At 35.4% G+C, this 24673-nt stretch overlaps 1 protein-coding gene across 3 annotated transcripts in view; it reads right to left on the bottom strand.

Annotated features, from left to right (window-relative positions):
* The window catches only part of prpf40a (PRP40 pre-mRNA processing factor 40 homolog A), a 28538-nt gene extending 3891 nt beyond the window's left edge, over positions 1 to 24647 (bottom strand). The window contains exons 1-26 of one of the 3 annotated variants that reach the window (XM_088605567.1): positions 24510 to 24647; positions 23016 to 23096; positions 22758 to 22883; positions 20287 to 20370; positions 15154 to 15184; positions 15038 to 15060; positions 14226 to 14303; positions 13246 to 13356; positions 12836 to 12956; positions 12577 to 12601; positions 10829 to 11032; positions 10605 to 10710; positions 9261 to 9325; positions 9004 to 9168; positions 5941 to 6049; positions 5399 to 5549; positions 4923 to 5056; positions 4033 to 4147; positions 3536 to 3627; positions 3250 to 3366; positions 2160 to 2297; positions 1593 to 1688; positions 1299 to 1385; positions 1119 to 1212; positions 348 to 409; positions 38 to 217 (exon numbers count right to left, since the gene is read on the bottom strand). In XM_088605567.1, the coding sequence (XP_088461693.1) occupies positions 38 to 217; positions 348 to 409; positions 1119 to 1212; positions 1299 to 1385; positions 1593 to 1688; positions 2160 to 2297; positions 3250 to 3366; positions 3536 to 3627; positions 4033 to 4147; positions 4923 to 5056; positions 5399 to 5549; positions 5941 to 6049; positions 9004 to 9168; positions 9261 to 9325; positions 10605 to 10710; positions 10829 to 11032; positions 12577 to 12601; positions 12836 to 12956; positions 13246 to 13356; positions 14226 to 14303; positions 15038 to 15060; positions 15154 to 15184; positions 20287 to 20370; positions 22758 to 22883; positions 23016 to 23096; positions 24510 to 24632 (2718 nt within the window). In that variant the 5' untranslated portion in view covers positions 24633 to 24647. Of the gene's footprint in view, positions 218 to 347; positions 410 to 1118; positions 1213 to 1298; positions 1386 to 1592; positions 1689 to 2159; positions 2298 to 3249; positions 3367 to 3535; positions 3628 to 4032; positions 4148 to 4922; positions 5057 to 5398; positions 5550 to 5940; positions 6050 to 9003; positions 9169 to 9260; positions 9326 to 10604; positions 10711 to 10828; positions 11033 to 12576; positions 12602 to 12835; positions 12957 to 13245; positions 13357 to 14225; positions 14304 to 15037; positions 15061 to 15153; positions 15185 to 20286; positions 20371 to 22757; positions 22884 to 23015; positions 23097 to 24509 lie in introns of all 3 variants that reach the window. The other 2 variants (XM_088605568.1, XM_088605569.1) reach the window with 2 other exon arrangements.
* Positions 24648 to 24673: the final 26 nt, after the last annotated feature.

Raw genomic sequence — 24673 nt, 5'->3', positions numbered from 1 at the left:
ATGAGAGTAGCAGAAGTTCCACCGATCAGGAACTTACTTCCTCCTTTGTAGGCTTTCTCTTCGGAGATTTCTGCTTGGATTCCGAACGGGATTTTCCTCGAGACTTTTCATTCTCCTTTTCTTTTTCCCGTTCTTTTTCCTTGTCACGCTCCCTGTCCCTCTCCCTTTCCCTCTCCCGTCCCTTCCTGTCCCTTTCACCATCGGACTCGGGTGAGGCCTTGAAAGGGTAAAATCAAAAAATATAAAACAAGCATACAGATACCATGCTGCTTTCTTCCCAAATTGATGAATGGTTTCCGAGTGATACTTCACAGGGTTGGGGAAAATAATACAAGGGGGAGACTTACAGACTTGTGGCGCCTTTTTTTACCCTTCTTTTTGTGCTTCTTTGATTTCTTGTAACTCCTCTCTAAAAAACACAGGTCAGGCAATAGGAGTGAACAAAATGTAGTGAACTGAATACTAAAACGTAGCAAATAAATAACCACCTGGGATATAATTCTATATACAATGTTTTTAAAGTTGGCAAAACGTATTTCAAGTTGCACAACTGTCACAATACAATATGTTTAAGAGGACAAACAACTACCAATGCATACTGCAGATGTCCAAAGACTACAATGCAATCGTCGTTAGACTGAAATATTGCATTTTATGTTTTTTGTAAGTGACTAATACTGATATTACTTTAATATGCTTTACATCTTGTAAATGTTTTCTTTACACTTAAGAATTAAAATTCAGAAGTAAGTAAAATTCCTTTGACCTAAAACCACAGCTTATTTTCTATAATTACATTATGATTTACTAACAGCTTCAGAAATAGTGAATTACTATGATCTGTAATGTGAAAGAAAACTACACGGCCAGTGTCTGCATTTGTCTTGAAAAAGATGCATCATAAAATGTACTACACATAAATCAAGTATATAACATCACTGTAACTGAACTGAAAATATTTATCACCATGTCAAATATTTTGATATTGCCATTTTTTATTAGTTGTTTTTTTCATATGTAACTTGCATTTCTGAGTTTCTCAGGTAAAGGAGAAACAAGAAATCAGCTGCAATCAGAATTTTCACAATGCTATTTTAAAGCATTTTAAATCAAATTACCCGATTCAGCACTAGAAGAACGCTCAGATGGGGATTTGGATGGAGATCGCTTCTTTTTCTTGGAATGATAGTCATCATCCTCTGAATCAGACCCCTGGAATAACACAAAGTCGGTTTCCTTGAGAAAATTAAGTTTTGGATTCGGCAAAGAGAATAACTGAAATTAAAATAAGATCTTACTGAGCGAGATCGGGAGCGCTTCCTGTGGTGCTTTTTGGATTTTTTAGAATGCTTCTTGTTCTTTGAATGATGATGCTGGCACTCGTGCTGTTAACAAAAAAACAAGTCTTACTTTTCAAACTAAGCACAATAATGTATGTTAAGTACAAGATTTCTAATAGGTTACACATATATAGTTAATTAAAAAATTATTTCCAGCCAGGCAAGTGTTCCTGGTGATGAGAGCAATGTCCAAATTAAGGAAAAAAATAAGTTGATTTTTTGACTGCATAGTATTTTCGGGGAATTAAGTACCTCTAAAACATGTATGAAATCTTTAAATATCCTTCTCCTTTCAGATTCAAGTGTTATATCTTCAAAGGCTGATTCCTTTATAAATCGGTCTCGAACCTAGGTAAAGAAACAAACAAATGAATTAATTATTATGGGTAAAAATCAACAGAACCTCACTTCCAAACTCCAATATAAATTAAACCACAAAAGGAGATGCTTTACAAAGTCATGTTGAGCAGTGCATTCAAAAAGATGGACGCTAGAACAATATACTATATAGATTTAGTCAACATGGAAAGAGTAACTTCACTCTGTGAAAACAAGTGTCAAAAATTCTATTTCCAAGACCATTAAGGATGTTTAGATATGATCTCACACTTAATATATCACATACTTTTTTTCCCCCACACATAAAAAGAATATCATCCAATACAGCGAGATGAACACTGGCTTTCCTTTGGCATGTTAACTCGTGGATGGAATGTTTGGTATACATTTTAATCATCACTTTCAAGGTTAATTAAAAAAAAAATCACACTTGACTAAATGAGTAGAAGCAAGCTTAGACAAAGCTGCAAGGAAACATACGCTCTCCCACACTGAATCGGGCTCGAGTGGTGGGGTAGCCTGCTTTAACATGCTCTTAAAAGCAGCTTCTTTTCTTTTCATCTTGCGGGCTTCTTCCTTCTCCCTCTCTCGCTCTCTTGCTTCTGCTTTCTCCAACAACTGAAACAAAAAGGATTTCCACAGAAGACAAAGTATTATAATCCACTTTACCACTATAATCTGACAAAGTATGTCAAGAGTTTCACACTATATTCACTGGTTACAAATGAGATGAGGCCAATTGGTCCATCAAGCATGTTTTTGTAGCAGTTAAAGGATGTTATTCAGTGGTATTGTGAAAGAAACCATGGTATTGGCTTCAACAACATGGTTTGTTTGGTTTCCCAATTCATACTACCACAACCCTTGAAGTGATAAGTGCTTCCTGTAGGTTTTAAAAGTACTTCCGCATAGTTTTCACTTCACATCTTGATTTGTTTTTCTATATGCCTTTACCAAACAAAGAACTAACCAAAGACATTCCTTTACAACAAGTTAAAAATACTAGGAAAGGAATAGGCGGCCAAATTAATTTTCTTAATTAATTTACCATTATAATTTTATTAATAGAATGAATCTAAAGAGTCAAGAAGGTTCTACTTTTATAAACTAAAAAAGACTCAAGATTCTATTTTAATGATTTATCAGGTATTTTGGTCTTGGTAGGTGTGACATAGAAACCATTTAAGCATTTAAAACGGGCATGTAAAATTATTTAACCGTCAATGTAGAACTATGAAATGAACACGGGAGGTTTAAAAAAAACTTGAAATATCATGGGTTAGTCTTTTTTTCTTACACATTTCTGTTTTAAATGTTACCCCGACTCTCAGCAGTAACATACACAAGCTCCTTTACTGTAAACACTTTGAGGGCTTTTCTGGTTATTAGCAAGAAAACAAACTTGATTTTTCTATTATCCTAAGTTTATTTGGATGAGGACGTGCAGGGCAATTATCCAACATGTACATATTTCTAAATATTAACTCCGTTTTTGTGCATAAATGAATTGGCTAATATCTGATGTGGCATGGTTCATAAAGGAATTGAAGAGAAAGAATTGCAAATTTACACTGTTGAAGGCGAGTTTGATGTTTCCAGCATCCAGTGTTGTGGCTCGTTTATCTGAACTGATAACAGTGCCAAAGTCTTCAAAGCTGGTATTGACTTCAACAGTAAATCCTTTGTCCTGCAAACAGAATAAAATAAGACTACTTTAACGGTAAGACTGGACAACAGTATTTATTTGATAAAAGGGGATTAGGGTCCCAATCCAGGATGCAATCCAGTCTTTTGCCATGTGCTTCCAGGACCAGCCCCAAATTTCCAAGATCCTGACGACTTTCCAGGTTGATTACCTTGAGTATGTCCTTTATAATTCTTTTCTCGTCATGATACCGTGCTTTTAAATCTTCAACATAAAACTTAAAAAGATCCAGTGGTGTAGTACCTAAGAACAAACATAAACAAGAGAAATGTTAAGTTCAAGTTTTCTGACTGAAGCCCTAATGTATTGTTTTACTAAAACTGTTTATTTGTATTGATTTTAAAAGAGACAAGTGATAAAATTAAGCACCACGTATTTACTATTTCTTGATTATAGTCCATGAGCCCCACCACATCTTATTTATGTATTCCTCCATTTGTTAATTTCTTATGTGTCTTATGTCACATAATACTGGCAAAAAACAATAATCAAAGTGTTTGGCTTTTCACAAAATAACTTGTGATCAACTTGATTGTATTGGTTTCTCTAGCTTGTTCATTTAATGGTTCTGTAAATTAGTGACTCAATAACTGTAGCAGAGAAATGCCTTTACAATTTCAGTTTATAACACAAACACGACATTCTTACCAGGCTGTCCCAGCATGTTTGCAAATCGGATGTCTGAGCTAACAGTTGGGTACATTTCCATCCATGCAGACATCGAATGTAGCTGACCATGATCATGAAGCTCATCCAAAAATTTCTTTAAAACAAAATTGAATTAATTAATTTCAGAGAACAAATTCAGAAAACTTTTAGACCTTCCAAGAAAAAGGTGAATGTTATTACCCCTTTGATGCATACCAAAAACCTTAAATATACTTAATTATTAATAATACATTTAAAAGACACTTAAATATGAAACATATATATATACATATTACATATAATATATTATTATTTATTATTAATATATAATATGAAACATGTTTCATACTGATTACAGTGTTAAGCAATTATTTTTGCATTTTTAGCATATCATACAAATGACTTGCCTAGTATATATTAGTAGAGGCATCCCTTGCTTTTCATAAAGCTACATGCAGCCTTCAGCTTTGCTCCACATTGCCTATCTTCGCTTACGTGTGCATTGTCTGAATAATTTCAGCAATAAGTTTACTTTTACAGAGCTACCGTTTAAGTCATGGCTAAAAAGCACTGAAGTGATGTGAAAGACCCTACTGCTGTGAAAAAAACACCGTACATTGTACTTTAATAAGACATTATTAGATGTTACTAATAATTATTATTAATAAGACGTGTTATTACAATTCTATAATAACCATAACAACAATAGTCGTAAGTGAAAATGTATCGTATAACACGTTTGCATAACATAAGCCTTACATTTGTCGATTAGATGTATAAAAAATGAGCAGGGAAATGTTTCTGCTTTTACATTTGCCATAGCTAACAATGCGCCGTATCCCTTGGTTCCCGACCTGCGCTACATTGCTGTTGGACAGCCAGTCTCTTACCTGAAAGGCCTCTCTGTTTTTGCGGTGTCGCCGCCTTTCCCTCAACAACGACTTCTGCTTTTCCTCTTCCTCTTCTTTCTCCAGGGCTCGTATATGTTCTTCAAAGCAGATAAGAGCATCCTCCTTATCCATATCTAGGAAAACAAGCAGAAGTGCATGATAAATATATTCAAGATATCAGTCTTGCTAGAATAATCGATTACCTTGATATGCCAGGAAGAAATTAAGTTAAAGGCTCTGAAATTATCTGATTCAATTCAAAAGGATCAAATGTTTATAGGATTTTCTTATGACTTAGCCATTTTTAGTCATCATATAGATGTTTTTTGATCAAGAAAAAATGACTGTGCTTTTAAATATACTGGGAAAGCTGTATGCAAAAGACTGTGAAAAATCATATTGATTAGTAGCAGGATACCCAGTACTCACATCTGCAACTCAAGAAACAATCATCAAAATAAATTATTTCAACCTACTCTGCAGTTCTTCATCCTCAGCAAATGTAGGGTTATCTAGCAGGTACTGCTGTGCCTCCGACCACGTTGTACGATACGTTACATTGGCCATGTTGTCCAAAATATTCTTCAGGGCTTCCCAGTTTCGCTTTCGTAACTGCTTTGCTTGTTCCTGAAAGTTATGTTTTTTATAGAAATGAAATAATCGATTCTGAATGCATTTTAGAAATGGCAGACAGACAAAAAAAAAACAGTTACCTAATTCTGTGCAGACCATGTGTAAAGACACGTGGTCCACACATCCATTAATATGTATTCATTTTCCAATAACCTTACAATGGGATTATTTTTTTACATTTAATAGTGTACAAACAACAAGCACTTAATCAGACGAGGGACACTGATGAGAAAAGCAGTTGTAAAATTAAAACGGAAAAAAGCTTAATACAAAACTTTATCAAATGTATTATATATATTGCTGGCTATGAGTTATGCAGAATACATAAAGAAAACAAGTGGTTATAAATGAGAAGAGGCCACATCTACTGGTACATTTTCCCCACCTTCTCCTTTTTTGCCAAATAGAACAAAACATCTTCATAGATTTCCAGTCGATCACGCTCTGGAACAGCAGTCCATACCTCCGTCTCTCCAAACATCTGCTCAGCTTTCCTATTGTACAGATGGAATTTCATGAAAAAGGGGGCAAGGCAAAACAGTGTGGTAGAGACATTGGTGGTGGTGGAGGGGAGTCCCCATTACCTGTAAAGCGCTTTGAGTGGAGTGTCCAGAAAAAGCGCTATATAAGTGTAAGCAATTATTACAGAGGACAGTCACCACCCCGGGCATGAGCTCTTCACCCCACTGCCCTCAGGCAAGAGATATAAGAGCATACGGACACTTACCACTAGATTCTTCAATAGCTTCTATCCACAAGCAGTGAGACTGGCGAACACATTTAGCCATCCCCCTCGGACCACACCTACACCATCACCATCTACCCCATTGTAATTTATTTATTGTACGTCTCCAGTCATTGTTTACACATCTGTATTGTTTACATTCAAACTGTCTGCATGTTTACTTGCACATTGTCTATTGTTTGTTTGTACATTGTCTTGATGCACTGTTTGCACTTTGTTTTGTTTTTTTTACACTTGTTTTACAATCGAGAGACTTTCTGTAAGTAAGAATTCCATTGTACCAGCACCGGTTACATATGGCAATAAAGTTCAAGTCAAGTCAAGTTATTGCATGAAACCAGTATTTTTACATAGGTATGCACCATCCAAATTGACTATCCCATATCCCTTTCTGCCACAAGATGGCAGTGTTGTATAAGAAAATAGCATTCAAACAGATGTTTTTAACGAAAATCTAACTTTAATCCATGATTTGTATGTTTTGCAGATTTTTAAATGTAATTTTTGGTAACCAACAATAAGCATACCACTTAATTTAAGAATACAAATGTTTTAATAAACTCACTTTTCATATTTTCAAACAACTCTATTTATGATCTGGCCAAGGTACAATAATCCAGATTGTTAAAATATTTCCATACAGTATATCAAAATAACACTTTCAAAACTTGTAAAGGGTTTAATCTTGACTGAAATTATAACTTAAAACGCATGTGTTAACGCGCACACACACAATTACAGGTGTACGGCTGATGTTTCACCAAATGTTAACTAAAGCACGTAAGTGTGATGTCAATACAATGCCACCATGGCTTTAAGGAACTGCAACCAAGTTCTTTCAAAATGTAGTCCTTTTCCCTGAAGGCACACTGCCCATCCCATAACTGGATCAAAACTCCAGTCAGCCTACTCTTTAAAACACAGTTTGAAATGCACCTAAATAAGTGCAGGACCTTTATTTGTATACTCAAACCATATCTTACGTGCAGGGTGAAGTCTTAATGCATCTTAATAGCATGGCTATTATTTTTTGTTCCCCCCCCCCCCAAACTTTCAATTACTATACATGTTAAGAAAACACAATATTTGTAGAAACGTGAAGCAGGATACCAATAAAATAAAACACACTTTACAAGGTGCAGTATCAGTGAAGCTGTTGGTGTATTGGTGTACAACACTGCTATGGTACTTTTAACGCAATATTAATTGTATGATCCTGTGGTCATCTCTCAGCCTGTCTCAAAGAAACAATGTGCAGCTGTGCACTAAATAACGGAACAGTCAGCTCCAGGAAACAAGCCTAATGACCATGACAATAATATGGCATGCACAATTGAAAGACAAGGTCATGAGCATACATTTTTGCCCTCAATATTTATTTTTTCCCCCATATACAACTGTGTTCATTCCTGCACTGGTGAAGGTAAAAAATGCTCATAAGATATACAGAAGTTTGCATACCTGACATACTGTTAATAATCACAATAATAAAAGGGGTATCTGTTTTGCCTGTGAATAAAGAGCTATATTCTAACCATAGCCAAGACCAAAGAAGGTAGGAAGCTTTGGTGTGCAATACTGAGTTTAGAACAATTTGGGGGGAAAAGAGAATGCCTCTAACAATTTTAAATGATAAAACATTCCTTAGTCCTCAAAACCAAATGGCCAATACCTAGAGTATAAAAAATGAAAAAGGTTTAGGAGCATCATGGCTACCCTCAGAAACAGCCACTAAATGCAGAACTAGTGGTTTACTCTATTGTTTAGTTTACTCTATTAAACATTACTATTGTACAACATTAACAACTTCAGTTTTCAATTTCAGATTTGCATAATTTGTTTCTGAAACTACTAGAGAATGAAAGTTATACTAAACTAGAAATGGAAGTCCAGCCTCTTTCTGATTTTGCTTAAAACCAAAAACAATCCTGCAGCTCATTTAACTATTGCTTAAATATGCCCACATTCAGCATTTATTTTTAGGATCGAGTCATATGCAGACATCTCATTAAAAAAATATATATACACATTTATTTAGAATAGAGATATTGAGACTTGTCTTCATGCACAATTTAACTTAAACATTTTAATATTAGACTTTAGAATTATATCCAATCTTATTGTTATTGCGGTAATGTAATCATATTTGCATGTAATGCATTTCTAAATAAATTGAAGTAATTACAGATATTTATAAATATTGTGAAGTGGGCTTAAAGCAGTCTTTTCGTGTGAATATTGAACTAATCTCATAAATCAATCCAGAAAGCAGAACTAAAGGAGAGAGGAATACCAACAGACAGCTTCTATTGCTATGGGGAAAAAACTAATATCTTGTTCAGAACCACTGTCAGAAACATTACAGGAAAATGTTTCATGAACCATGAATAAATTCTAAGCAAAGGCTAAGGATTTGAATTCTAGTAAAATTTCTATGCTAGGTTGAAAATGTCAGAGAAATAATGTAAGAAGCCATAAAACAGTTCAAACTGAGATGACACTAACCTAATTAAGTAGAAACAGATGCTTCTAAATTCTTCATACAAATTCCCAGCTTCTTCTATAATATTACAATACTATTTTATACAATTTTAACTTATTTTATAATATCATTTGCCAGCTGTGACTTAACACTGAAGCCCATTAGGTGTAAACAAATATGTATAAATGTGCTTGAGTTTTCAAACACACTGTAACACTTACTTGTATCTAGTTGTTGATGTCATTTTCTCATGATTTTCCAGAAAGCGCTGAAATGTTTCTTTGGACTCCTTGTATTTAATCCTAGCCTCCTCCTTTTCTTCCTTTTCAGTTTGTACTTTGTATGCATTAAAAGCCTGCTTTTTTTCACTCAGTTTCGGCAAAGCACTTTAAAACAAAAACGGCAAATGATTAACATTTTGTAATAAAAATGTGCTTTTCTGAATGGCTACCAAAACTAGCAAACACACGATACTTACCTATACCTCGGATCGTTAATAATCATTTTCATGGCTTGCTCCCAAGATGCATTTGATGAAACACCCTACAACAAATTTCAAAAATGTAAATATGTACAGATCATAAAAACATAAAATACATGTAAAAGGTTACTGTCTTAGCACAAAATATTTGGACATTCCATGTATACCAAAAAAAAAAACATTACACTCTTTTTTATTGAATGAACTTTTATCTTGTATCATCTGTAGGATTTATGCACCACAATCCAGTATCCAATGACTATTTTTGCTCCATTACTATGAACAAATCAAACTTTATAGCTGTAAAGGTGTTACTTTTTAAAACATTTCACAATACTCTTAACTTGACAAAAAGCAGTTAAATGGAATATTATCACCTAGGTGTTAAGTGTAACATTTTTTCAGTGCTGTAATACATGTATGTGCATGCTGTGTAACAGCAGTAGATCCCTAACTATACACACAGAGTATTGCAATACAAATTACTATAATTGTTGAAATTCTCTTTTTAGCTGATGGGATTATTACTGAAGTATTCTGAAAAGCCCACCTCCAGAAAATGGCAAGTAAGGAACTATCACTTACATAAGTGGCCTTTCCACAGGAGTAGCAAGGCTCCACAAAAGTAAAAATAATTGTCACCCCAGATGAAAAGCCCTCCTCTGTATAAATTTTTCATCATTGAGCAATTCAAATTCATTTCAGCATGCCGCTCAATAGCCCCAATCTGGGCCACGCTTTCTTGCCAATACTTCTAATTATAAAAACAGCAATTAAGGTCCCTATGGAAATTATGAAACAATCCCTAGGGGCAGCTTCGTAAATAGGACTGAAAAACTAAAAATAGTGGTGCCTTCTTTGAACTCATTATTTCTGTGGAAAAAAAGGAGCAAGCCACCTAACCTGAAAACTGAACTGAAATGGACAGGAGAATGCAATTGTTGAACTGCACCTATGTTAAGATTCTATGAAAAAGAAATCTAAAATTACAATTTTGTGACGAACCTTACCTGCCTTCCACCTTTAAATCATAAGCTGTCACAAAATACAATTTATTGAACAGTACTTTTTCAGAACAGAAAATTCCCCTCAAAGAATGTAACAAATATGAAGAATCTAACTGCTGTACAATATAAAAGGGTTAAATTTCCTTCTCCTAATTACTTTATAAAATAAAGATAGTTATACAAGTACACAGAATATTTTATAGCTTGTTTACCCATTATCCCCATATCAGCAGAGCAAATCAATTGGTTCTGCAGCTGGCCTTCAGACACAAGCACTTCAATATGCAAATACAAGAGAGAAAGAAGACAAAACCAGCTGCAAGTTGCATATTACCTTTTCTTTTAAGAGTTCTTTAAATGCTTGTTTGGCTTCTTCCTTTGTATTCCATTTGTACGATTTCTTGACAAGCTCTGGTCTCTCTTCCTTTTTAGGAACATCACTATTAAGATACAGAAGAAAACTTAATTGAAATAACAATCATAATTCTTATGATTGGAAATGTGAATAATGAACAGAAAAAAACATTTGATAAAAATAGGAAAATCTGAGCCACAAACTTTGCTGGAGTATCCTGATTAGGGGGTTCCTCTGTAGAATTGACAGTGGTGTCTGTACTTTCTTCAGTTGTCTGCACAGGCACTTGTGCTGGTTGTTCTTCCGTTACAACAGGGACTGCGGTCTCGGTCTCTGCTGTTGTTGTGGAAACCGTTTCTGTCTGAGGCGCTGCAGCAGGGACAGAACTGGCAGAAACATCCGCCGTCCTGAAAAATGTACAAAACAACTAAATATGGTACCTTTAGTTGAGATTTACAAACTTCCTGAGACGTTTATTCATAGGTAAGTGGGCAGAGATGGATGCCCATTTTTTCATTCTCCTGTGTACGGTTGCAGGTTTTAGAGTCAAGACATGAAACACGTAATTGACTATTCCAAGCTTTTGGCACAGCTAAACAACAATCGGCAAAAAAATAAATGAGTGCAGATGAAAAAAGGAGAATATATTTTTTGAAGGAGCACATCAAATAGAAACCACGTTTCACGTACAAACCAATATCATAGCTTACAACTTTGTAGTTTTGTTTAAATCGACCATTCACAACCGGTTTATTAATTTATCAATGCAGATTGTTAAATCCACCCAATGTTAAGCAAATGAACAATTGTTTTTTTTCAAATCTAGGCTCAAGATCGCACGTCCCGAGAATATTAAGAATATGAGCATTATTCATTTCATATTTAAAATGTTGTTCAGGAAATATATTAGAAATACAATTTATTTCCAGTATTAAAAGCACAACAAATCAAATAAAATCAGAAATATTAACAGTCTTTTGAGGCCCAGCTGCTTTGGAATAATGTGCTTGGAGTTTACCATCTAGCAAATGACGTGACTTGTAAAAAAGTTGCTCTCTCCCTCTCCTTCTATATGACACAATATTGGTCACTCACCTTGTCCCCTGGTGCATACAATACATACAAACAAGTAGTGCTTCATTCACATCTTTAAATACCATTATATTAATCACTGTTTATTGTATTAGAATACCTCTCTAAATAACTGTTGCTATGTATAACAGTATTTAAAGTGGCATATTCACTAATTTCAACATTGATAAGTCTCCTTTAAAATATTGAAGCTGCTAAGTATCACTTAGTTATATTGCATGCAGACTTTCTACATCTAATATGAATCTGAAATCTTACAATATAGGATACAGCCAGTTTTAGAAATCAAAATTACAGTACAAAGCAAATGCTGTTGTATTAAAAGCTTTAAATCCTATAGAGCTAAGAGCTATACTAAACTTTAGACCTTAACCTATATTATTGTTTACTCCAAACAAAAAGGATACACAACTGTATCAATACAATCAAATACAATACTTTAAGTCATGATGGGTGGCCAGCAAGTTTCATAAGAACACTATCATCTAGGTGACTCTAGACAGTATTCTGCTATACATCCTGTACCACTGAGAGTTGGTGAACATTAAAGTCTGGATTCAACCACGCTCCAGGTTTCAGGACACAACCTGGTAACTGTCCACAGGGTTTTGCCAGATGAGCCATTTGTGGACAATGTATGCTGACGTATATACGACTTAACCACATGAAAGATTAAACTAATCCGATCTTTAGTGAACATGCATCCTGCACATGTTTTTCTTCTAATAAACCTCAGAACCAAAATAAGCATTATGTCAATGCCTGTATGAACCGGAGACCATATCAATTTTACCATCTCCATCACAAGAAAGAATACATAGCAATAAAAGGAACGTTTTGAATGTTAAGTATAACATACCCATTTTCTTCAGCTTTGATCATCTCTGCAAAAAAGAAAGTGAATAAATTACAGAATACTGCACTAGGGGACAAATGTTATTCAATTCATGTGACATGTAGTCTGATCTGATAATTCATGTGAGAAAGGCTTTGGAATGGTCAAATTAAATAAATAACTTTTCACATAAAATCTACACATTAATTTATTGTATATCTAATCTGATGTTATGCTCAACCGATGTTTTCAAAGCAGAACTAAAGGTTCATAGTTTATTTACCTTCCAGATCCTCCAGCTCTTTAGGTTTGGTCCAGCGAGATTCTTTTGTTTGAGAATTATAATAATACGGCTTCCCTGTGTCCGACTTATATTCCTTCCAAGGACATTTAGAAAGCAATTGCTGAAAAATAAAAAATAATATACTTACATCTAATTCTGCTTGCACAAATTCTAAAGCAAAAAATTCATTTGCAAAATACTGAACTGAAATACTGAATCACTATGCTGTTCAAAACTTTGCTGTAAATGGAGACTTAACTAAAAAAAAACTACAGATGAGAATGTAATTTTTCATTTCTAAAATCCAATCAATGTCAATCTGAAGCATTTTTAGAATAGTTTTTATTAGCAAAACATACACTGTAAATTTCTACCATCTTAATGCAAATATTAACCCACAGATAAATTACCTCTGCTGGGGATTTAAGTTCATCTGGCTTTTCCCATGTGGACTGTTTTGTTTCAGTGTTGTAGAAATAAGTCCTTCCATCAGGAGATTTGTGCTCAGTCCACACAGATTTCTGGGATATAGACACACATTAGAATTATAAGCAAGCATAGTAGAAAGTATTTTAATTGACTCAAAATAAGTAAATATATAGTCATTAAACAACTGAACATTGAAATATCACATTAATATAAGCATTTTCTTGTTACTGTAATGTAAATTGTGTAAGTGTTGTTTCGAGGTCTTAAAATAACGTTCTTTTCTAGTCTTCGTCAGAGAAAATAAATGTGCACCAACTGACAACCTCCTTATTACTTTTCAGTTCCATTAGGACCCTTTAAAGAATGCAATGAAGGATTTCTATCCATTCTAATTACCTAAAGAAATCTAAGCACTACTAAAATATTACACTTGTGATGCTCTTATCAAATTATAGTGTGTGACTTTGAAATTAAAGAAATATGTATCGGTTATGCTGATCCATGTGGCAAATAAAAAAAACTGTTTTATAACACTGGAATAAAAGTACTTGTACCTACCAAACATTTCAGAGCGGCAAAAATTAGAAGAAATTAGAAGGATCAAAATGCTGAATTTAAACAAAGCTGTGAACTTTCCATGTTTTCATATATAGATAAAACAAAAGACTACCACCTATTGTTTCCGGGTTTTTTATTTCTTTTTAAACAGAACTATTCTTACTGCAGTATTTTAACAGAATAGATCAGAAGGACATGAAAAATAATTGTGCATGGCAGTGCTAGGGCCAAGCAGAATTTACTAAAGAAAATGAGAAATTACTGAAATCAAGCACTTGCTTGCACTACTAATAGAATTATAGTAATGTGGTTCTGAACTTAATCTTTTATTCTAATTAAAATACTCATCCTCAAAATCTCCTACACACGCAAACAAACCTAACCAGGCTCAAGTTCTCCTAACCTTCTTTGGTTGATCATCCTGTGGGGAACTGCTTGCTGCTGTAGCTTGCTGGACACCAGAAACAGCAGGATTTGTTGCCTTTTTAAAAACAACAATGTAAGAAATTAATTTCTGTTAGAGATTAGAAAAATAACCATTCAGCCTGAGAATACTTTGAGCTTTACACACTTACCATTTTTGTGGTTTCACTATGTGACAAATTAACCTTACCACTTTTACATAAAGTTTAATAGCTAAGCCAGTTCCTAAGTGTTCAATTTAGGAATCTATTACTGTCAGCACTCACTGCATGTCAGTGTCATCTATTTGCAAAACGCTAAGCACTGTTAGGACCTTTTACATCTGTAATGGAATACTTTAGTATAATACAGCTAGACTAGCAAAATTTAACATTCACAAGCTTTTAGAGCACATTACAAGCAGCACTAAAGTTTTGTTCACCTTTAAGTATAGTTTAAAAAATATCACCAAAATATCAGTATCTATTATGTTGCAGTTTCAATGCAATATAAAACTGTGGTTGCACTGCACGAACTGCAGCTCTTAAATCAATTTTCACAAATGACATGACAAAGAACAGGAACTACTGTCATATAATGTAATAGACTATATGAACACAGTTAATATGGCTTGCATTTAAAGTCTTGATGAAGATACACATTTATATCGGTCAAATCAATGTATCAAGGCAGCCATTGCTTAAATTAGAAAGCAATCTGATTATCCTTTTGAGAAAGATAAGATACTGATTACTTTAATACATCAGCTTCCATTGATTATAATTTTAAATACTTCTAAAATAACTCACTTACCAAAGTTCCAGATGCTGTTGACGCTAGAAGAGAAGAACATCAAAAAGGATGGTTTTAAATCGGTCACAAATCTGAGCTTAAATTAAGTAAGAAAATGTATTTAAAAACATCCTTACCTACAGCAGTATCAGAAGAATTTACACCAGGCTGTAAACAAAAGAAGAGTTAGTTACGTAACAAAAAAGATATCCATCAAAACGCAACCCAGCCTCTTAGAAACTGCATGTCTTGTTTCTTACGATTTACAGGTAATCCTACATTGCAAGATTGCACATTAAATAACCATTTAACATCCACTGCAGGTTGTGAAGAGTTTCTTTCAACAGCTACATGCCACCTATATAATTTTTGTAGCAAGTTAAACGAATCTGCTCGTATATGAAATATAACTGCATCGTGTATCAGAAACATGGTCAGCTTTGAGGATATATGTACTGTATAACCAAGAAGGGCCTCAGAGTTAGTCATACTGCCATTTAGGGTTCAAATTACAGGGGAGCTTGACGAGGGCAGGTGAAGGCTGAGCTCACTTACCAAATACATATGAGAGACTCCATAAGGGTTAAGAACTTTTTTCCCCACTCAAGTGAACTCGAGACAAAATGACCCAGTATAACTTACAGGTTCACAGTCCTCTCAATGATTTTTCTTGTGCTCACACTTCAGCAACAGAAATGAGCATGTTGCACTCAATGGGATGCTCTTTTATTAAAGTCTTTGAATTGTTAAAAAGAAAACTAAATTTTCAATTTCACAAAGACCTCAACCTTGTCACAGAGAGGATTCAGACCTGTATACGACATACAGCCTGTTAAGTGAAGATTTCATAGCAGAAAAAGAAATGGGAAAATAGAATGCACGTTTAAAGAAAAGCAGCATTGAAAAACTATTCAATGGAGGAATAGTGGAAGAGTACAGTAACTTCGTACTCCTCTTCACCTAAAGGGGTATTGCTGTTGCCCGTTTTAAATGCTGTAAAACCACATAGTATAAGGAGAAAACCAAACTGAACTGTTCCTTGAATACAGGGCTAGGAACGGATACCTTTCATAACCCTGCTGGCTATGAATGCTGGTGTCTGGACCTGATCTCTAACTTTACATCCATGTCTTATTCAATGGATCCACACCTATTTAGTACAACTGGTGGCCAAGCTTGACAATGTGGGTTAAGAAGTTAGTTTCTAACAGTAAGCAGTAAAAGGAATGAAAAGAATTCTTGGGTGTTTTGCAATGAAGGAAAGCTAAGTACAAAGGTTATTCAGTTCAGCTATCAGAGGAGTAGTTGAAAAAGAAGAGATAACAGTATAGTTTGAGCTCTAGCGGCCTGTAAAACATATCTATTTTCGTGTTCTCCCAAGCGCATTTTTTACTTGTAAAGAAATTGTTAAAAAAATAGACACCTTTCCTATTTTTTTTCCCTTTCCTTTCTTCCCTAGATATGTAGAAACTAAAAGAGTTTGATTCTGCTCAACTGGCTACAATGGTCACTCTCATGGCGCAATCAGTATAACAAAAACTCCCACTGTGGTACCTAACCCCTTTCATTTTCTGTTATAGCTTAGAAATGTATTTTTTCTTCTTTCAAGGACATGTTTTTTTCTGAAAACGAAAAGATCTATTTGAATATAGGGTGTTCTTGCTCTTATTGTTTGAGATGGAGCTGCTGTTGCTGGTGGTACTACAGCAAAGCTAAGAACTTCATCTCTCTTGCCAACACCACTTTTGCTTAGCAGCTGGTGCTCTGTATTTATTGTTTATTCCCAGAACTTAACTTCTTCGACATTGGATATAGTTTAAGATACAAATGATTAATTTTTCTACTTTGTCCCAAAACATGCACATGCTACGTGTTCTAGCTATTTAAATTTGCTGAGATTGAGAAATAAAGATACTTATTAGATTGTTATACTGGACTCTCACTAGAATCCATAAGATGTTCATAGATCTGCATTCCTCTTCTACAGAGAGTAACTGGAACATTTTGCTTTATTATGTTATAAAATTCTATGCAAAGAAATTCTACATCTGAGGAGATGAACTAAGCATAAAGGCATATTTTAAAACTAGTATTTAAGGAAAAGGGAATACTTAATGCGGAGGTATAATGTTTTAAGCATATGGCCTTATGATTTTCAAACTAGATTTTTAATGCCTGAAATTAAAAATGACAAATAACCAATAAGTGGAATCTGCTGTATTAAGAAATCTGATCTGTGAGTAGCAGATGTATGACAGTCATTTAATCCCCTAAATCACGGAAATCATTTTATTTTTAGCTAGGCATTAAACAGTCTGTGGTACAGCATGGAGAGACACTACTTCACATTGTTTTTTAATTTTATTGCTTCTCCTTTCTTTTGTGTTCATTGAAGGTTTGGTTTAGTCTGGACTCTCCTGCATCTCGGTCTCCACCTGAACATCAATCAAGACTTAATTTATTCCGGGGTACCTCTTAAAATATTGGATTTGCAATTTAACCCCATAATAAAGTAATAAGTGCATGGCTTCTCTTATCTTGAAAAAGGATGGCCTTCTGGTGCTTTATGACCTGCAGTCTTGGCAAGAACATCTGAACAGCTACAAATGAGAGGAGGCGACTTGGCCCACACAGCCCATTTTGTAGTAAGTAGCTAATCCAAAGAGTTCATCCACTTATTTCTCGAAAGATGTAGCTTGTTCCATACTCTCACAACCCTTTTGGGTATCGGTGCTTGATTTTAAACGTACTTCCGCATAGTTTCCACTTGTACCCTTGTGGTTCATGTTTCACTGTTGTTTCTGAAAATGTTTGTTGGATTGACTTTGTCAAATTCCTTAGAGGATTCTTAATACTTGCATCAGGTCTCCTTGGTCTTCTCTTTCTGTCAGCATAAGATACTCCCTTTAGCACCAGAATCTATTCTTTGGACTGATTCTAGAGCAACAAGATATTTTCACTAACATGGCAAATAACATTGTACACAACATATTAAATACGGCATCAGACAATTTTACAATTCCCTCCATTGTTTTGAATTCTACACTTTAAACTGTATATCCTTCATTCTTACTCTTCCCACCTACTCCATATTGTCTATAAGATGTAAATGTGTCAGCATAAATATCCAAGTCTTTTTAGTCAGCAGCCAACATTCGAGCTCAACATTTCTCATTTTTATTTATAGTTTGTTTTTCTACCTGCATGCAAGTCCTTGCACTTATCTACATTAAACACCTGACAGTCATGAATTTTATGTACATCTTTCTGAATTTTATTTTCTACTTCTACAGTGTTTGCTACCCTCACCTAGTTTAGTATCATCTGAAAACCTGTCTACTGTACTAATTATACTTGAATATATCTCAAAATAGGAAAAGCAGTGGTCCTAGTACAAACACCTGTGGCACACCGCTAATTACATCACTAATATAATCATGCTGGGTCCTTTTTCTTATCATCAGTGACCTGAATCAGCTTTTTTATTTTGACCAATTCTTCCTTTCAGAATTGCTTTAGGTCAGTACTATTTACTGAATCGAAGGGTTCACAAACGTATTCAAATAGATAGTTACAGTTGAATTATTATTAAATCAAAGTCAGAAATGTACCTTGTATTTAATCAATTTATCTTCATCTTTTAATAATAATTGAATGAAGATCTAATTACATTTTAAAATATACAAGAGTGAACAAACTTAGGAGGTTCACAAATGTTTTAATGCAAGCATTTATCCTCATCTTTTATCCATTAAAATATATATTAGGTTTTCAAACTGCTTTTAAAACCAATTGCTTGTAGTTATATCACCTGTATGAAACATTCACAGACAAGATTTTTAACCCCTCCCAAAAAACTAAATTATGTTTACTGTAATTTACTGTTTTTTAAAACAAACTCACACCCACAAACGTCAAATTAAGAGGTAGAATTATTTGTAACGATCTGATTGAAACCATTGTGTAACTCTGGATGTGATCAGGAAGAAAAGATTGTTAATCTCCTCTGATTACAGTTCATCTATGCAATGGAGGTTTACGAAATTTCTAACTTCATTTCCTGTTCTGCAGGTCAAAAGAAGACCCTCCTGGAGAAAATTAATACTCCACAAAGTATCAATGTCTTCTGGAGACAGAACACATCAAACTAGGAACATATTCACTGTTATGGTGTTGTATGGAAGAGGAAATGCAACAAATTAATCTGCACATTTTATACATTCTTTGAACAAGAATACCAGCCAGTTATGTTTGAGTCTATCACTTGAAAATGAAAAGTGATGCTTATGTACCAGTTTCACTGATTCTTTCAATTTAGAATCATTTAATCTTTCAATTATGGGGGGATTTACAAAGAAAAAGAATGTAATCCCCTAAGAACCTCAATTGTAATTTAAAATTAAGTTTTTTTTTCTTTGTACATTTCTTCCCTGCAATACCAACAGATGTCCTTTCAAAGGATAAAAAAAACATCCTGTCTCTATATTAACTATTAATAGAATGTTGAACTAGTGAAAGAAAATATACCTTAAATAGTTAAATTGCAAACTAATTCAATTAGTAAACTCAAATTATGCAGTATTGACCCAACAGAAATAAAGAGGATGCACATTTCCAATTCCATTAAGGATAAGATACTGGATAAAAGGCAAGGAAAAACTACTTTGAAGTTTGTGGTAAGAGAACTGGAGACCTAGCAGATCTCATTATGAAATTCATAATAGTCCAATGAACGCCTGACAAGAAATCATTTACAGAGTACAGATCATACACTAAAGGCATAGTTTAAAAGGAAATGGGGTTTCTCCAAATGTAAAGTTTATATTACAGTTAGCACAAACCCATCAACAGCCAACAACAAAAAGGGTGAACCAGAAATGATCATATGAAAAACGTGAGAAAAAATGTGAGTTACAAAATCTGACACTGAATTAGCAATCCCAACATATAGTTGCCATTTATCTTACTTTTTATTACTATTATACTATGTATAGATTGAGAGGTTTTAAAAAACAGATGCTACTGATTCCAATTTTCATTTTAGGTATTTTTATGGCTGTGTATATATTACACCATATTGTACTTTCTTGTATAAATACATTTTTTCATAAACTACACAAACATCATAAACTACTAGAACATTTTTCCTTACAAAGCTTTACAGTTTCCTTTTCTAAGCTTGTTATCCATATCAGTTCATTTTATTCATTTTGCTCTTAAGCAGCCTGAAAAAAAGTTATTTTTAAACATCTAAGAGCAAAATGAGTTACCGGTCCTGTAGGTTGCAATGGAGCAGCTGGCATACGAGGTGGCATCATCATTCCTGGCATCATTGGTGGCATCATGCCTGGCATCTAATAAAAGAACATCATGAAATATTCATCTGACCTGCTAATTTGCAGTCGCACTTCATGCACAACAAATATAAAAATAAACTCTGGTAGAGGCTTTAACGTGACTGTCGTACCCTTTTAAAGCAATAGACCTCAATCTGTGCTGTGAGGCACCAATTGCTATATCAGCACAATAAATCTTGTGGATTTGCTTAGTGTAAAAATGGCTTAATGTACTGCAGTGCTGTTTGCATGTAAGAAACATTAAAATTATCATGTGCTGTTGTTCTGAGAAAGAAAATAAATGTTTCTATATACTGTATATAATATATATTAGCTTGCAGCTATATCACCCTGCAACTTATAACTGACAACCCACTGAAGCTAAGCAGGTGTGAGCCTGGCCAGTACCAGCATAGGAGACCTCCCAGGAAAGCTAAGGCTGCTGTAAGAAGAGGTGTTTGTGGAACCAGTAGGGGGTGCTCAACCTACAGTTTGTGTGGGTCATAATGCCCCAGTAAAGAGGGTCACCGTATTAAAAAAGGCGCTGTCCTTCAGATGAGATGCAAATCCAAGGGTCTGACTCTCCGTGGTCATTAAAAATTCCCGGCCAAATTTCCCCCTGGCCTTTAACAATCATGGCTTCCTAATAATCCCCATCTATGGATCTAGCTGTCCTCCTCCCCAATGATAGCTGATGTGTGGTGAGCGGACTGGCACAATTTAGCAGCAGTTGCATCATCCAGGTGGGGCTGCAGATTGCTGGTGGTGGAGAGGAGTTCCCATTACCTGTGAAGCTCTTTGAGTCAAATGTCCAGAAAAAGCACTAAATAAGTGTAGGGAATTAATTATTTCAAATATATGGAACTGACGACCTATTAGTAGCAACCATAATTTGCCTCCCTTTTGGAGCAGCACATACACATCCCATATCTGTAATCATCGTCAGCCAGCCCACCCACCCTGCCAAAGTTAATGTATTAGTATTATATAAAGGAGGGTTACTTTCAACCATACATACTGTAGCACATTATACAATGGGATGGGTTAGACTTGTTTATATGCAAATTTGGCTGTTAAAGTCAGTTCTCAGCACCAAACCCTTTTTGATTGTCAAGCTCTTACTGTATGTAGTGCCTGGAATACATACTCTGTAATTCACTAAAGAAAAAAAGCAATAATTGTATATAATAAGTCTAATGTAATAACTCAGATTTGTATTCAATAACAATAATTAAATGTGCATGTGAGAAATCTTGTGCCAAAGTCCAATTTATTTAAACATGTACGGGTTTGATTGCAATTGTGTCAAAATCTCTTTGCATTACTTTGAAAAAGTAAGTTGTGGCCTTACAACATTTACAAATGTTGTGAAGGAGGAATCACTCTAGTAAGGTCACACACGAACATACTTAAAGCACTTAAGCAATGCTCACTCTCTCAAAAAAAAATATTTGGAGGAGAAAAGTCAATGATCCTGCTAACAATACTGTAAACACAGTACACAGGCCAGGTCTAAGGAGGTGTCTTAATGACAAAAACTTAAAATCCTTGTCAGAAATGTTTGTTGAAATGCACTCATCAATGCTGATTCTTTCTAACCCCAAAATATAAAAAAAAAAGTGTTGCAGTTGCTCTTTAAAACTAGACATAAGAAAACAAGTGTTAACATCCTAGTGAATCTTTTTCCCCCCCGAAGTTGATTGAGCAAAGTTGTGGCACAGTGATTAAAACTGCCGCCTCGCAGCACTGGAGTGCAATATTCAAACCCTGACCTGGGGTGCTATCTGTATGGAGGTTGTATGTTCTCCCCACATTCACAAAAAAAAAAGGGCGGAGCGGTGGCTCTGTGCCTAAGGATCTGCGGCTGTGGCTGGAAGGTTGCCGGTTCAAATCCCGCGGCCGGCAGAGGAATCCTACTCCGTTGGGCCCCTGAGCAAGGCCCTTAACCCCAGCTGCTCCAGGGGCGCCGTACAACGGCAGACCCTGCGCTCTGACCCCAAGCTTCTCTCCCTGTCTGTGTGTCTGTGTCTCCGTGGAGAAAAGCTGGGGTATGCGAAAAGACGAATTCCTAATGCAAGAAATTGTATAGGGCTAATAAAGAAACATTATTATACATTACATTATTATTACATTACATGGGTTTCCACCGGGTGAACATGGGGAGAACATACAACCTCCACGTATATATGACCCTGGCTTGCGCCCGTCACTTGCCGAGCCAGAGTCCAGGTCCCCTGAGACAGCGGATCGATGGAATTAGAAAACAGACGGATGGAGGGATTTAGTAAAGTTTGCAAAACAACCCCGACTGTTAGGAGAGGGACTGAATGAAAATAAAACATCTTCAGGCTCTGAGGTGCTGTGTTCTATTAAGCAAACTGAAATGAGCATTATATTTCTCCCACCTGTCCAATTGGTGGCATCATCGGAGGCATCATTCCCGGCGGCATGGGCGCCATGTTTGGAGGTCTTTGCCCCATGGGCGGCATTCCCATGGGAGGGAAGTGAGGTGGCATTCCAGGTGGTCCCATCTTAAAACACACAGAAGACAAGACAAGAAAAACAAAACCAGTAAGAATTATTTTATTTTCCGCTGTCAAAGGGAAAAAGAAGAACTAAACTGAAACACTCAAGAATAAATGAACTGTCCAACACCAACTTACAAATGGCGGTGGCATCCCTGAAGGTGGGACACCTGGGAAAGGTGCCGCTTGGCTCGGGCCATTATTACCATCTGTTGAAGACTGTCATAAACAAGAAACTCCATACAGTTATTACTGCATGTGTCTACGCTGGAACACTGGGAGGTACTGGAGTCAAAACCTGAAATAAGTATTGTAACTCAAAGCCTCCCCCCAAAAAAAAAAAGCAGAGTTAGCTATAAAGGAAAATCGAGATCAGGGGTTCAGAACCATTTGTGCAACAGTAAGAAAGAATGCCCTAGATCTGCATATTCAAGCAAATCATTTTTTTCTGTAATTCACAAGTATTGGAAGTTTTCACTAAGGATAGTAAATGTTTTAAAGTCTGTCCTACTTTTAAGAAGTATTTGTGGTCAATCTTATGTATCTGAACCTTAATGGCACGCTGAATACTGTATATTTGTCCAAACTGGCTTCTAGTCTTTGTCTAGATGTTAACTACTCCTTCATTCAACATTACTACTGTTACACAGCAGTGAAGTAGAACAGGGAACACAGATGAAAACATGGTCATTTCATTGTTTTTTTTTAACTCATTAAAACTACTCAAGATCACGTCTATCAGCATTCTTGACATTTCCCATATATTGCGATATCAACAAAAGGCACGACTAGGTACGTTTCTTTACAGGTCTCGCAACTGAAGCAATTGCTGAAAAAAACATATACCGTCGAAAAATATGGCAGGATTCAATGTTAATGATTTAACATACAATCATCGGTCACTGAAATGTATTAAAAAGCTCATGTGCAGCTACATATTAAATCTATATTAAATTTCCAAGCACCAAAACTGAGTTTCTAGGGCAGTCTATCATTTAATCAAGCTCATATTACTATCTTAAATCTCCATTCACTATTTCAATCCCATTAACAACTTCCAGCACTGTTTCGATTTGTTGATCATTTCAGGTTTTTCTACGAAGGGCTGCACACTCCTAAATTATAGGATTATGGGCTCAATCGGTATCCTCGCTTTGCAAATTCACCCCCCACTGACCACCTCTGTGCCAATTTGATGGTAAAACCTTACATAAACGACAGGGACATACCGCGAAAACGTTTCTAAGCAAATGCTGTTTTTCAAAAAACTATCGCGTTTATAAGAGGCCCACACATTATGTCGAGTCACTGCAGTTCGGAAATTTATTTATCTGCAGTCTCGGGCCACCGTAACCATTATATAGAAATACAGTCCATAAAAAATCATGCACATCCGAGATTTTCGAGGGAAAACACCCTTTCTATTCAATAAAGGGGTCCCCTGAATTGCAGGAAATCCCTAACACGAACACAAACGATGGTTAAGCTTGTAATGCGAAGAGGCCAGGACTGATTTTCCATTTAAATAAATAATGACAGAGATGTTCACTCCTAGTATCTGTTGTTATTTTTTGTATATACCATAAAGTCTGCGTAAAATCTATGAAAAAGTATATCACAAACTTTACTCACCATGTTGGCTGTGTACTCTGTAACCCAACTTCTCCACCCGGCAATAAACTGCAACACAATAGGCTCATTCGCTCCGGGTTGAAAGGGCAAAGTTAAAAACTGATCGAGGCCATTTGTAGTCATTGTGTGGCTCAATTGAACACGCTTTGCGATGGATTGACATC

This window comes from Lepisosteus platostomus, chromosome 14 (genome assembly GCF_059453375.1).
Source record: "Lepisosteus platostomus isolate fLepPlt1 chromosome 14, fLepPlt1.hap1, whole genome shotgun sequence".
Classification (NCBI taxonomy): domain Eukaryota; kingdom Metazoa; phylum Chordata; class Actinopteri; order Semionotiformes; family Lepisosteidae; genus Lepisosteus; species Lepisosteus platostomus.
The sequence above is the reverse complement of the archived record's forward strand: the minus strand, read 5'-3'. Positions and strand labels throughout refer to the sequence as shown.